Source organism: Oenanthe melanoleuca, chromosome 3 (assembly GCF_029582105.1).
Source record: "Oenanthe melanoleuca isolate GR-GAL-2019-014 chromosome 3, OMel1.0, whole genome shotgun sequence".
Taxonomy (NCBI): Eukaryota; Metazoa; Chordata; class Aves; order Passeriformes; family Muscicapidae; genus Oenanthe; species Oenanthe melanoleuca.
The window spans coordinates 86,836,520-86,850,876 of NC_079336.1; the positions used below are offsets into that span (position 1 = coordinate 86,836,520).

Consider the following 14,357-nt stretch of genomic DNA (forward strand, 5'->3'; position numbering starts at 1 on the left):
TGTTACACTGATACCAATTAAGTTTTTCCCCATAAAACTGCCAACTGTTTGCTGAAGTAGCTGGTATCCATCTACTAGTAATTTCAGTATATCAATGCATTTTAGAAGTTTCTCTGCTCAACTGACTGGAGATATTAAAGTTATCCCATTTTATAATACCCTTTCAGAACAGTCCTCTCATGGGCAATTACTTCATTAGGCTGAACTTCAGACTTTTCATCTGTATCTACTAATGCTTCAAGCTTGGAACATTTTGGCTGTTCTCATTAAAATTCTCAATTAGCATATGACATTACATAGTAAGTCCTGTCTTATCAGAGATCCTGCTTTTCAAAGAGAGAAAAGTTTGCAGATGCATTACAGACTTCTTCAAATATCCTTTCCACATTACATTAATCTTAACTTCTTCATCTTTAAAACTCCAGTGGATTATTTTTGTGAAGGACCACATTTCCTTCTCCTTTGCTCTATGTATCTTTCTCTAACAAAGAATCAACAGAACTCATTCACAGCATAACATGCACACTTCTCTTGGAGCTGCACTCCAAAAGAAATGTCTTCTTTTGTGAATAACACATATAGGTGGAAATAGAAGCTCTTGGCTTACTACTTAAAACCACTACCAAAATAATCATCTTCTAATCAATATTAGCAGTCATTCTGAAAGCACTCATGTGTATCTTCACAAAAAAACCAGCATAAGGTGGCAAACTTACATGCTAATAGAGTACAAAAGTGACCCTGTACTGCTGAAAGAGATGAAACTGTCCAGTGAGCTGCTGCAAATCTCGTTAGTGATGTAAGGCAGTCATCCTGTAAAAACAAGAAAAAGAGACACTGCCACAGTTAATGAAGTTCCTCAACATGAAATGGTCTTTTAAATTAACAGCATTTTTTCAGGCCTCTCAACTGCAGTTTATGGGGGCAGTTTGACTGTTTAAGCATATGACAGATACTTATGTTTATGCAAATATGCAAGTTCCTCTTGGCATTCTTATTTTGACTGTTACCATGAGAAACTACAGCCTTAATAAGTTATGTGTTTATAGGAAAAAAATGTAACAGTTATTCTAGATATGATTTTTAAATAGTTTAATAATCAAATACAGATCAACTAAACAATAGCATCCAACAAATAAAACTATCCAATAACCACAACTTAAAAATGTTGATATTCCTCACTAATGAAGCACAAGTCCCTCTATTTTCCACCAATTCAGAGAGGAAATGCTACTTGTTCCTCACCTGTCGACAAGGTAAATGACCAAATAATGGCTTATCTTCATCAGCTAAAATTCGTTCTGGAAAAAAAAAAACCAAAATTCATTGTTGTGAGCTTAACCAAATTCTGAAAATCTCCTATAAAGAAGCCAAATGAGCAGATCAGTACCTATAGTCTGTATTGTGTAAGCACAGCTGCCCCAGCACATTATAGGTACACGTGGGTCTTCCTCATTTGGATGAACCTTCAAGCCTACTTTGTATGTTGCCGTACCAAAAGTCGTCAGCATCTCTTTTATGCTCTCAGAATAAGGATTCCTGAAACAAAGAAAACAATATTACTAATTCATTATTTCCTCCAGTGGCAGCATAGTACCTCTAATGATAAGCATTCACCCCACAGATGAAAAACTGGAGTTTTAAAATTTAAGTGACAATTCCAATATCCTTCTTTGGATCTAGTATTCTGTAACCTCATTTTTTTGTGACAGATCCCAATTACCTTTTGATTATCTGTTTGGAACCAATCTCATTTTTAGTATTAACAATATCTAGTCTTCAATGACCAAGTCAATGCTAAATTACAAGAAATGTGTGTGACTGAAAGCTAAATCTATCATCAGCTGGGATAAGAGTCTTGCATTTTGAGTGCAGCTGGCAGACCAATGTGTGTACTACATAACAAGTTTTGTTACTCTCTCCTGAAGCGAAGAGAGTGTAGAACCAAATACAAATACACTTTTACAGCTGAAATTACATATTAATATTCTCTCCATTTCATAGTCTTCCTTCATGTTTTACATGTTGTGCTGGCTATAATGATGAATCCTTAATCCAGCTATGAGTAGTACAAAACTTAATCTTCATGCCATAATTTATAAGCATGTTTCTGAACAATGACTTAGCATATTCACTTCTCAAATTCTACTGAATTACTTAGAACTTTTGGACTGGACTTCAATGTCATCATCATAATAATATTAACTTTTCTAATTTAAGCAAAATCCATGTATTTGCCCTAATTATTGAGACCTTCTATGACAGAAGTTATGTTCTATTTCATGTTATGATTTCATTATTAATTTTTAATGATTTGTTAATATGTAAATACATACTTCAGTTTGAAATCTGGTCTAAATCCTTCAGGTAATTGCAGCTGATCCATTTTTTCTGAATGACCAGAATGGCCTGTACAAACAAAAAGTAACAAATCACAGATTATTCACCTATACATAATTCCTACATTATAGAAAGGTGCAGAAGCAGAATCTGAAATTCCATCACCAGAAACTGAAATCCCGAACTGTTCTTGCCACTTTTGCCATCATCTCTCTACTCCATTGTGTGCTTGGTCCCTTCCATGAATATTATAACATTTCCACAAAGAAATATACAGATTTCTTCAGACTTACTTGCACAGTCTTCATTTCGAAGTAACTGTAGGGCTTTTACTTGCTGGGATACTGTTTTGATCCACTGAGTTAGGTTTGGTTGGCCTGAAAAGTCTAACCTGTCAAAAAAAAACCCAAAAAACTGTTAAAACAGCCCATAGACAGAAATAGTATTTCATAAGCATTCCAACGTCATTTATCTGTTCCTCATTGGGCTCTTTCTCTGCTGCCCAAGCATTTTTCTACATTCAGTTCTTTTTCTGCAAGTCCTATGCTTTCCTAATATATAATAACAAAGTAAAATCCAGAAACCTAAATAAGCATACAGGTAATCCACTTGAGTTTATCAGAACAGAAGACAATGAACATTCAGGAAGGTCTTCTGGGGTGTAGCTGGTTTGGCATCTTGTTTTTTTTTTTACATTTATTGAGGATATTTATAAACCAAACTGACCTGTTAAACAAAACTCTTGGTGGAGGAAGCAGAGGAATAACAGTGTTGCTCAAGCATTCACAAAGTGGGCAAAGGAATTCACCATTTTCTACATCATAACTTGTGTGTACTCGTAATCTTTGTTGTCTTCGTTGCTCTTTTGCTTGGACTGCATCAAAATACCTTTAGAAAAGAGCAAGACATTAGCAGCAAATCATTATTACTTGAACATAGAAATTAAAAAATTTTCAGCTTTGTCTTTTCCCAAATATAGATAAGAGTATTATCAGAATCAAAAACCTCTACCCTCTCACTGAAAAAGCATTAGTGCTTTTGGCTGCCAAAATATACCCTAAAGTGCTAAAGGTCACTGGGCTGTTAAAATCACAATTAAGTCTGAACATTGCATTTAGGAAAAAAGGGGAAGAGATAGAGAGAAAGTTAAAGCATTAAAAACCCAAAACCAAACCAACAAACAAAAAACCCCAAACAAAACAAAACATCACAGGCAAACAAAGCCTCCCAAATAAACAAAAAAACACTAAGAAAGAAAGAAAGAAAGAAACAAAAACAACAAGAAAAACCCCAAATCAAAAAACCCAACTCATTTTTACCAAAATTTTTTAGGAAGATGCCATGGGCATTATCCTTGGGTTTTTTCCTATTACAGGCCACAACCAAAACAGCAGCAGTCAAAAAAGCTGTTGGCTGAACTCTCTATGAAAAAGGAACTGAATTCACTGCTTTGCTAAATGTAACTGCTATTCCAGAAGCCTCTGATGTGGTTTAAAGCATGCCCAGTGATGACCCCAAAATGATCTGAATACAGGCACTTAAGGGCATTTCCAGGAGATTATGGCAACCACAAAGGACTGAACACGAGCTACACAAGAAGATTAAAAACCTATCTTCAGTGAGCAGTGACATCAAAGACCACAAATGAAGCCTGTGCAATTACCTGTGTGGTAATAGCCACAGAATCCCTGGGAGCTCCTAACACTCTCCATACACAAGGCAGAATTTGAAATTAGGCACTTCAGAAGCCATGCCAAGGAGCAAAGCAAGGGCCTAATTGAAGTCAGAGGCACGAATGGTTTGAATTTGTCATGTGGCACTAACACCACACAGCACTAGGCATGTTTATATGCCTCCAAAAGTCAAAGAATAAAAATAACTGCAAAAGGCTTTCTTAAAATGCTAAGAAACGAAGGATAAAATCGAGTTTATGTTGAAGATGAACTTGAACTAGGTCATAGATGTTTCTACTTCAAATTAAACCTGTTGGAGGAATTAAGAGTGCAAGAAATACACTATCATTTAAAACTTCAGTAGATAGCAAAAGCAGCAGCAAAAGCATGTCTAGCAGTGAACTGCAAAAAAAACAACAAAAAAAAAAGAAATCTTGAGCTCCAGATACATGTGCACCACAAGGAATTATCCCCCAGGATAAACAAGGAAAGGGAATGAAAGTTGCCATGTATGCTTTGGACTCTTCTTTATCAAGATGACAGTAGATGAAAATTATTTTGAGTATGTTTACAGCATTTGATTTCTATTCCTTTTTTTTCCAACAGAAAAAACTGTTTTAAATTCCTGAAATTCCTTTTCAAGTTTACTACACTGTAGCAACTTTGCCATTGAAATTAGTGCCATTAGGCAAACTGCTTACACAAAATGTTATTTGAAATAAAAAACTTAAATATAACCTTTTACCTTTGCCAACAATGAGCATGCATAATATGCCCACAGCTACCCGTGTGTGTTCCACATGACAGATCTGGGTGCATGAATAAGGGGTCATACTTTTCTGTATTTAAAATAAAAAAAAACAAACAAATTTAAAATATGCATTTTTCAAAAGACTTGACTGCAGATTGATGCTACCATATTTACATTATTATCTAACTTTATCACAGAAGTGTAACACATCTGATGAAGTATAAAACACATTACTAATCCCTAACAATCCAAACTGTTTAAATAATTTATGAGTATCACTTTTACTTTGGTTTGAGGGTATGTACTGTACTTAAAGGCTTCAAACCACACTTTCAGAGGTGTTGGGCTCTGGTAATAGTCCCCAGGATGGACCTGCAGTTTTGGTGGTTCAGTACCATCAAACGATGAGCTCAAGGACATTCATCTTCAAAGTGAGAATGCAAAACAATTCAGTGCAAAGATTTCTATGTGTCTACACATACAGAATCCAGAGAAACCTTTGTAACAGTGGCCTTGCTCGCTGTGATCTGTTTCACAAAGCACCTAAATCTGAGATTTTTTATTATCACTAAGAGGCATTTCAGATTATATAACAGAGGAAGAAAATGTACATCTTGTGCTCTTAAAGCACTACATTAACACCTCCTCTCTCTGATGTTACAGGCATGGTTTAAGAACAAACACTTCTGATTTTAAGGGTTTTTTCAACAGTTATAAATAATTTATCACAAATGACTGGCAGAACATTGAGCTCATGCCTCAAAGTTATTTACATTATTTAGCATTTCAACTTCACCAAAAATATGACATTTTACCACTGATTACAACAAAGCCATTCACAAACAGTTAACATAAGAAGGCTATGTCAGTGTCTCAGATGAAAAAATGCTGCTGTCACCGAAACCCAAACATTCTTTAATATTTAAGAGAACTATGAAGAGTTACTTACCAGGATCTGGAGTAATTTTGTTTCTATTTTTAGACAACACAGTTGATCGTTGAATAAATGCTGCCAAGACCATAGCCCTGCTGTCCACTTTAACTTCTTGCTCCTCCTGGCACAATATACACATAACAACCTGTCTGGGTTCAGCTACTCTAGTTTGCTCTGGACCCAAGGCTGTGAGTTTTGCATCCGAAATTACAGGGCTAGAATATTCAAAGAAAATTAATAATCAAATTATTTGAAAAACATTATAATTCAGATCATGACTTAAGAGTGTTCAGTGAGTTTCCTAAATTTATGATAAATGCTGTCTTACAAAAAATAACTTTGGCATTTGTATCACAATTCTTATGTGCCCAGAAGTAGCATGTATTTTCCAGAAAAAATTCATACCCTCCCAATAGTACAACCCACTCCAGTTTAATACAGAAACTGAATCTGAAGTGCTCCATCATCACTATCCCTTAAGCGTCTGATATGAATTTTGAAAACACTCTCAAGTTCCCCACAAAATTATTAGCATTCTCTAATTCATATTTCCAACTACCAAGCAGATTCTCTTCCAGCTCTTCAACAGACATATAATCAGCCATTTCCAATTTACTATGTTTAATAGCATAGTGTCTTCAGCATCATTAATAATTTACTGGGTGATTTTGTATAAAAAATTATTTGTTTATGGTTTTATTTACCCCACAATTCTGACAGAGAGTGGGAGGGAAGCACTCCATTTACTGCTGGTTTTTTTCTGAAACTAATGAATAGTTTTCCATCAAGATCAAAAAACAACAACAAAAAAAAAAAAGAGCTTTTGAAAGTGTAACAATAGGACAATTTGTAAACATTAATGGGAAAAAATTTAAACAAGATGCCTTTACCTATTTTCATGGACTCCAGAGGCTGAAGTATCCAGCTCCTCCAGAGTTTGCTGAAAGAGTTCTTTGTTTTCATTAATGAAGTGCCGTTGCATCTCAGACATCTGGGCCATGATCTTCTCCCTGCGCAGTCTGGCAATCTCAGCTTTTCGCTTCCTTTCAGCTTTGTCTTTATCACGTGAACTCTGAAATTGTGTTGTTCACTCAGTCATTTTTCAAGTCTTGTTACAACAGATTATTTATTTTAGCTACTGCCACGTGTAACTTGCACAAACAATGAAAATCTCGTAAAAGACAAAAGAAGTCTACCAAAGAGTTATTTTGTGCCCTCTTTTCTTTAGCTTGTGCTCAATGCCAGGCAGAACTGCAGAGCTAGAAGGGGAAGTTCTTCCCCTCAACCTTTAACTGTATTTTGTATTTCTCTTCCCTTTAAGCATTCATAGGATAGAAGGGTAAGAGAGTGACATGTCTCATCTCTGGTGCTGCTCTCCCTCTCCAGCAGCTCCATTCCTAAATTGCACTACAGTGCTCCAATGTCTGTGTGCAGGACCTAGAATGTCATGTGGAGCTACACACATCAGCAGAGCTTATCTGGAATTACCTACATGGCAAAAAATACATCAATACCATTTCTTTTAGCAATTTTCCATGGAGTCTGAAGGTATGGGAACAGCAGAAACATTTAATACTGTGACTGTACTAAACACAACTCTATGGAGTAGAATTGCAAAAGAGTTGAAAATGACAATATATGAAACAAATAAAAATAGCTTAGGGACTTTACCAACAGGTTCTTCAAACAAATGAGTTTGATCTATAAACTGTGAGACAGATTTTCAGAAGTCACTGATGTTTCCCATGTTTGATTTAGAGCTACAATTAGAAATACATTCCTTTGCTAGTCACCACCCAGACCTGTTCTAGATCAGCTGTTACAGATTGCTTTTACCTCCTCCATAATATTTCCTTCTGTCTCGGCCACAGGACTTGAAGAAGAGCTTTCCCTTAGCTTTTTAATAGTATTAAAAGTCTGTAAGAAAAAAAAAAAAAGCCTTTAATTTGTTTGGGACATCAGAGTATAACAGAATATAACTGTATATACCATAATCCTGACTACAAAATGTACAGTATTGGAATCCAGATGAGTAAAACTAGGTACAACAAATTCACATGGGAAATTAGGAAATCATCCCTCCATAATTAGGAAAGTTTCCAAAATTTCATTTCCATGATTTTCAGTGGTAATATAAAATATATTTACCTTCAATATCCATCTGATCATGTCCTTGTGCACTTCCAGATGAGGTGCATTTTGCAGTGTTTCTAGCATAGCTAATATGCTGGGGGAGTTACTGGGTGCTTCTCCTGGTTCTGAGAGAAAAATTACAACGAGAACTGATTACACTATTATGGGCAAATTAATCACTAACATGAAAAACAAGAAACCCCAATGCTTGTTCAGCAACTGAAGAATTCCTTCAACAAATAGGCACAATATGTAATTTTTAATTCTCCCCCCTTGCAAATCTTTTAATGAATAACTTTTAAATTCTGAAAAGTTTTGCTCACTGACTATATTTTCTTACAAAAAAAAGCACTGTATGTGCTCCCTGGCTGTTGTCATCTTGGGAACCTCCAATAATTTATTTTCCACTACTTTAAATTGAACTTTCATGTGTTAGCAGTCAGATGATACAAAGGAGAGTCAAGATCAAAAGGCTGTTTAAGAATGCAACTATGATTTTTGCAATTGCATCTGATCATGGCAGCAATCTTTATTAAAATGCTACTTAAAGATATTAAGAATCAGATCTAGAGGGAATTATTCAAATTCTGGATTTCTCCTCTAGAAAACGCCTTTAGTATTGTACCATCATAGAATCTACTCATGTAGAAAGCATTTACCTATTGTCAACTTGACAACATTTTGATGGAGAACCAAATATACTTTCTGGTAAATACAGTTTCAGAAGAATAAAATATGAGATCCTGGCATTTTCAGTTAATTCAAATTTGCTATACATTTGAAAAGAAAGGCATACTTGATATTTTCTGAGTGAAGGTAAATGTTACAACATTCTCCTCACTGAGATTCTCCAGATGTTGTTTTTCTTCTTGTAGTGCCATTCCAATCAAATGCAAAACCTAGGGAAAAATTACAAATTTTAGTTCTTTTCTTACATAATTCATATAATCTTGTCATATAGTTTGAGTAATTCATTAAGAAACAGGAAAGCCAAACAATACAATTATATATTATGAATATATTTGAAGTTATTCCTATATACAGAATTCCAAAGCTACATTACACAGGAGCAACAGTGTTTGGTTTGAAACTTTGCCACATAAAATCCACATTGAATACTTGCCTCTTTCTGTTTGCTGTCCTGACTAGTGAGTGAGAAGTCAGTACTTCTTATCTTTCTCCCTACCCCCTGCATGTTACTATTGTAGTCTCTGGACAGAAGAAGTATGAAGTAGACTTTAAGCCCTTTTCACACACAAAGTTTAGCAACATAAGATTAAAATTTTTAAGTTAGATTTATTCTCTCTAGAAACACATTTTAAAATAACATCAATTTTTAGGTCAGTGAAGAGCTGTAATCTCCTTGAATTTAAAAAAATGTAATTACCCTATTTAGCACTATGATAGTCTGAATGGCATTTTGAAGCTGAGATACTTTGCTCTTGGTAGTGAACTCTGTCATGCTGCATCAGCCATTTTGCAGCCCTATACAAATTTGGCAGGGTGCTCCAGACACAAAGGTTTACTGATGCCTGGAATCAACACTGACACCATGTAAGGAAAGGATAATCATCTGAAAATCTGTAACAGAACTGGAATGCAACAGACCGAATAACTACAGAAAAAGTGACTCTGATGAGAGTCTTGACTTTTTAAAATTTGTTTTAATAAACAACAATTAATTCTTACCCAGTGCATCACATCTATTTAACAAGCTATCTCACTAGATATAGGCCACCTTTTTGCAAATGTCTCACATCCACCTCTGCAAGCACTTCCAAGAACAAAAGTGGTTGACTTGGGAAAGATGCATGGCACCATGACAGAGAAATGCCACAATTTTCTGAGCAAGTGATAAGTCCCTAATAAATTTCACAGTTTTGAGAATGGATGAAGACATTTTAATTCAGTCAAAAAAACCCCAAAAACCCAACAAAATTATTTTATTCAAAGTCACTCCAAAATCTAGCATTCTTATATTACCTAAATATAACTACATTGTTGTGATTTATAATACCAATATATCATTCCATTTTCAACTTTTTCTGTGTTATACAGAACTGCTTATGCTAATTTAAACTTAGCTGTAATATACTCAATAAGACTGGATGTCAAAAAACCAATACTCAGTTTCAAAACTGGGGTTTCCTTGCAAAATGTTATTTTAAAATCCATCAATACTTTTAAAAAGTTTGGAGTTGGACCCTAAACCAACAACCCTGTCCAATATAAACAGATTCTGGATGGCAGTTCACCACTCACATCTGCACACTCCAGAAAATTACTATTGTGACACCAAAATCTACAATAACCTTCCAGGTTTCTAAAGATCATTATAAATTGAAAAGAACAAACAGCTCAGTTAAGTTTTCCAAAGTGGATAAATTTTCAAGTTAAAAAATTCTTTTGTGCACTTTCATGTATTTTTTCTAAAGTGATTTAGCCTAAACTGAAAATAAGAAAAGAACCAGTATCTGCTTAATATGCAACAACTCAGATTAATGGGTTCTCTACCACAATAAACATTAGTGCCACTGATTCAAGCTAAATTCTTCTCTCTCATGTGTTTCCCATTAGAAATTTACCTGTGTCTTCCATTCACTTTTAAAAATAAATTGCATCCAGAGGCAGAGGGGTATCTCTAGTTTTGCTTATCAGGAAATACCACCTATTTCTCACTCACAGTATTCTGGATACTTCAGACACCAAGTAAACAACTCAAATCTATAAAACCATGATAAAATGTTCTAATGAGCATTCCTCCATTAACATAAGCATTAGTTTAAATAAAAAGCCCATACCCTTTGCAGCATGGACTCTGACCAGGCATAGCCATTGTGCTCCACTGCCCACTGCAGTATGGTTCCCATAATACACAGCATGACATCAGACTGCAGGATATTCACCAGGCTGGCAAAAAGTGGGCAGAAAGGAGGAAGAGCTGGTGGTGGAAGTGCTGAAAGGGAAATTGATGTGTTTGACATTTCTCCAAAACTTGCAACACCCATTTAAAATGTCTGATTTAACTGCTCAACCGAAGGCAGGGGTTGGAACCAGATGACCTTTATGCTTTCTTCCAACCCAAACCCTTCTATGATCCTGAGGCAGAACACAGCTGCTCAATAAACAGCATTACCAATACAGGCTGCACTAGCCAATGTGGCTTGTGTGTAACAAAAAAGCCAAAGGAATAAGCTCTTCAGAGAGCTGATTCCATGACAAAACATATCCCTGACTATAGCCAGGGAGACATAAGGTAAATTGCTTCATTTCTAACCAACTTCTACTCTAGCCCTGGAACAGGCTGTCAGTCTAAACATCAGGGCAATACACAGCTTGGTATGTGATTCCCTCTTCTCCCATCTCCTCTCAAAAACAAATACCTGTATCTTGTCTGTTCTGTCTTTTCAGCTTTCTCTGCGCTTCCTCTGCCTGAAATAGAAGAACATTACTCAAAATCTGTACTAATAATAAAACTAATTAAAAAGCATTCATGCTTTACTACATTGTTACTGGTTTTTCCCAGCCTTAAATAAACATAAAAGCTTTCAGGTCTTTTGAGTTTGTCTTACGTTCTACTTGTAAAGTAGGGCATGCAACTTCAAAATTAATCTTTCCTCTTGAGCAAGCCTGGATTCTTTTCCTACCATAAAACTGCAAGGCAAGTTTGAGCTAAAATGGTATTTTCTATAAAGGTAAGGGAAAATACAGATTGTTTTAAATATTTTCAGTAAAATAAGATGCAAGGGAACCCACAGACAAGCTCTTGGAATGCCCACTGATTTCAACAGCTCTGTATGGGGCACAAGATCCAGTGGCACAGAAATCACTGCAAAAACTTGAGCAAACATTTTCAAATATCCAACTGGTAATACTTCTCCACAGAAGCAAGCTTTGGAAAAGGCAAAACAAAACAAAACAAAAACAAAAAAAAAAAACAAAAAAAAAACAAAAACAAAAAAAAAAAAAGGCACAAAATAAACATCAGGAAGTTAAACTACCAGTTACCTTTGATTGCTCTGCCCTTGAAAAGTGATAGAAATACAGATTGAAGTTCTTGGCACATTCTGGTTTTAATTCATACAGCCCTCTGCCTGTTAATCCAGGTTTTCTATTAAAAAAAACAAACAAAACACTTTATGTCAACTAGCTCTTAACATCTTAACTAGAACAACTAACAAACACTGCCTAACAGGCATTCTAGAAATGAACTAACAGTATTAAGAATTTTGCACATGATTAAAGCCATGGGAAATCACCATGACTCAGCCCTCTTTCTTTCATTCTGTCATTTTCACTAATTTAAACATTCATGTCTAAAGTTGAATCATTAGAATAAAGGGAAACATACTTGAAACATGCCACTTCTTCAATCACACTTTCCATCCCTGTCTCTCTGTTCTCCTACATGGAGTGAAAAAGCAAGTCAGTGTGTTACTGGAGCTCTTGGAATAAACACATTCAAATATCATACAACACTAGAATAAGCATGCAAAATGAATGTAGTACAAAGTCATCTGTACTCAAGAGAACACTAAACCACATAACATGAAATGACATTCAGGAATACCATCTCTGAAAAAGGTTCTTTGAAAAAGTCATGCCATTCTAAGTGCTTCATTTGTACTGCTTTTCCCTGTCATAATGAACTCAGATGTAACAGTAGCAGAAGAAAACACTAAGTTAGCTTACTAAGCACATTTTTACAATACACAGCCAGAATTTCTGGTTTCTAAGCCTTCAAATTGAAATAAACACTGGAAAGCTAAAAAGACCAGTTACTGAAAAATGCTGAAACAGCTACAAAAGGCAGCATGAGACTCAGCTCAAATAAGTAACAATAGTTTATACACAAATTATCTTTTAATATTCCCATTCTCTCCTTCCAATACATATTCATAGCAGTTACCAGGCCAGGGAAAAAGTATTCAGGACTCAGAATATAATTTAGAACTCCAGCTTAAACTGAATTTGCTCTTTCATGCAACCCTAAATTATTCTTAAATAATTTAAAAACTTGACTTTTCAAATTGTTTCAGTTGAAAATATTTAGAAAAAAGAAAAATATTTCATAACTTACCATTAAAATTATTAGCAGTACAGTAAAACATTGACTTTGGAATTTTGACTGCCTTCAGAAATAGTTTTTAAAAGATTGCTTCAATCTTGTTTCAAAAAATATTAAAAGGAGAAAGGAAAGCAAGCTCTACAGAAGTACTTATAATAGAATTCAGATAAATAGTTCTGTTCATGTAAATGAAGCATTTATGTTACACAAGTCACAATACAGTGTCTGATTCCATGTCTTTTCGCTTATTGTCAGGGTTTAAAATATAACAGCTTACAGTTCTGGATAGTTCTAACAACCCACTTCCATACATCTAATTCAGGGTGTACCAGCAGCCTGCAGAGACTGCTGGCCAGATGGCCTGATTAGAAACAGTATTAAAAAGAGAAAGGAGCAGAAGAAGCTCTCAGATTCCTGCCTCTTTCATATGTTGTTCCTTCCTTGCCTCTTTCCTGTGTTGTTCCTTCCTTGCCTCTTTCCTACCCTTGCCACGAGAACTATTAACCTGTACTCATGCCAACCTTGCTCTGAGCACAATCGTGCTGCTCTCACTCCCCATTAAGCAACATGAACTCACATACGACAATTTTTTCCAGCAATCAGCCTTATGAAGTGGAAGTTGGTTCCCCCATCCACAGCCAGTTACTTACATCTTCAGGCAGTGCCTTTACCAATTCACTATGAGCCATTGGTCTGATGCTCAGCTGATGGATGATCTCTCGCTTGATTTCATCTGTTGCGTTCACCTGTCCTATTCCAGGGCTGAACCTTTCACCTGTAGACATAAAATACACTTTATCTTTTTGGATTTTAAAATTTTTTTAATCTTTTTCTCTAAATTAAAGGCTGGAAAATAAGGTGGCTTCTGAAATCTTGCGTTCACCCCACCAGTGTTTCTAAATTCATAGCATTGATCTAAGCTAGTTTCAAGGCTTTTCTCCTAGGAAAGAAGTCAGAGCTACAGAGGAAGTTCACAACAGGACTGAACCTGAAATAGCAATAAAAAATTGCCCTGACCATAAAAGAGCCTGAATTAAAAAAATTAATTATATTCTGAACTTACCAACAATCATTATAATGAGGTATAGCATCTCTTCTATAAGAGTGTTATTTTGTTGAACAACATCCTGAAGTAAAACAAGAAAAAAAGATTACATTCCTCAATAATTATTTCATATGCTGAAAATACTTTTTCAGTGATTCAAAACATTGCATGTTTTCACGCTTAGTACCTCCAAACTGAGCTATGCTGAAACACAGTCATAACTGCAAAAATTATGCAATATTTTCTGACATTTACCAGTTTGACAGGTAAAAACATTTATGCACACTTCAAACTGGCCAAACGAAATTAAAATAGGATAGGCTTTGCTTTTTTATCAAGAAACACCTCTGTCTCAGTACAACAACATCTGATACACTTTGAAAATCAAAACTGAAGATTTTTCTATTGCAGTA

The 14,357-nt window shown here is 35.3% G+C and overlaps 1 protein-coding gene across 2 annotated transcripts in view; it reads right to left on the bottom strand.

The window, feature by feature from the left end:
- The window catches only part of UBR2 (ubiquitin protein ligase E3 component n-recognin 2), a 55,340-nt gene that overhangs the window by 10,277 nt on the left and 30,706 nt on the right, over window positions 1-14,357 (bottom strand). For both annotated transcript variants that reach the window (XM_056488993.1, XM_056488995.1), the window contains exons 20-37: window positions 13,963-14,026; window positions 13,550-13,674; window positions 12,183-12,235; window positions 11,840-11,942; window positions 11,215-11,263; window positions 10,633-10,787; window positions 8,628-8,730; window positions 7,847-7,956; window positions 7,535-7,615; window positions 6,589-6,770; window positions 5,714-5,913; window positions 4,759-4,852; window positions 3,067-3,228; window positions 2,634-2,731; window positions 2,337-2,409; window positions 1,391-1,539; window positions 1,246-1,301; window positions 717-813 (exon numbers count right to left, since the gene is read on the bottom strand). In XM_056488993.1, the coding sequence (XP_056344968.1) occupies window positions 717-813; window positions 1,246-1,301; window positions 1,391-1,539; window positions 2,337-2,409; window positions 2,634-2,731; window positions 3,067-3,228; window positions 4,759-4,852; window positions 5,714-5,913; window positions 6,589-6,770; window positions 7,535-7,615; window positions 7,847-7,956; window positions 8,628-8,730; window positions 10,633-10,787; window positions 11,215-11,263; window positions 11,840-11,942; window positions 12,183-12,235; window positions 13,550-13,674; window positions 13,963-14,026 (1,954 nt within the window). The remainder of the gene's footprint in view (window positions 1-716; window positions 814-1,245; window positions 1,302-1,390; window positions 1,540-2,336; window positions 2,410-2,633; window positions 2,732-3,066; window positions 3,229-4,758; window positions 4,853-5,713; window positions 5,914-6,588; window positions 6,771-7,534; window positions 7,616-7,846; window positions 7,957-8,627; window positions 8,731-10,632; window positions 10,788-11,214; window positions 11,264-11,839; window positions 11,943-12,182; window positions 12,236-13,549; window positions 13,675-13,962; window positions 14,027-14,357) is intronic.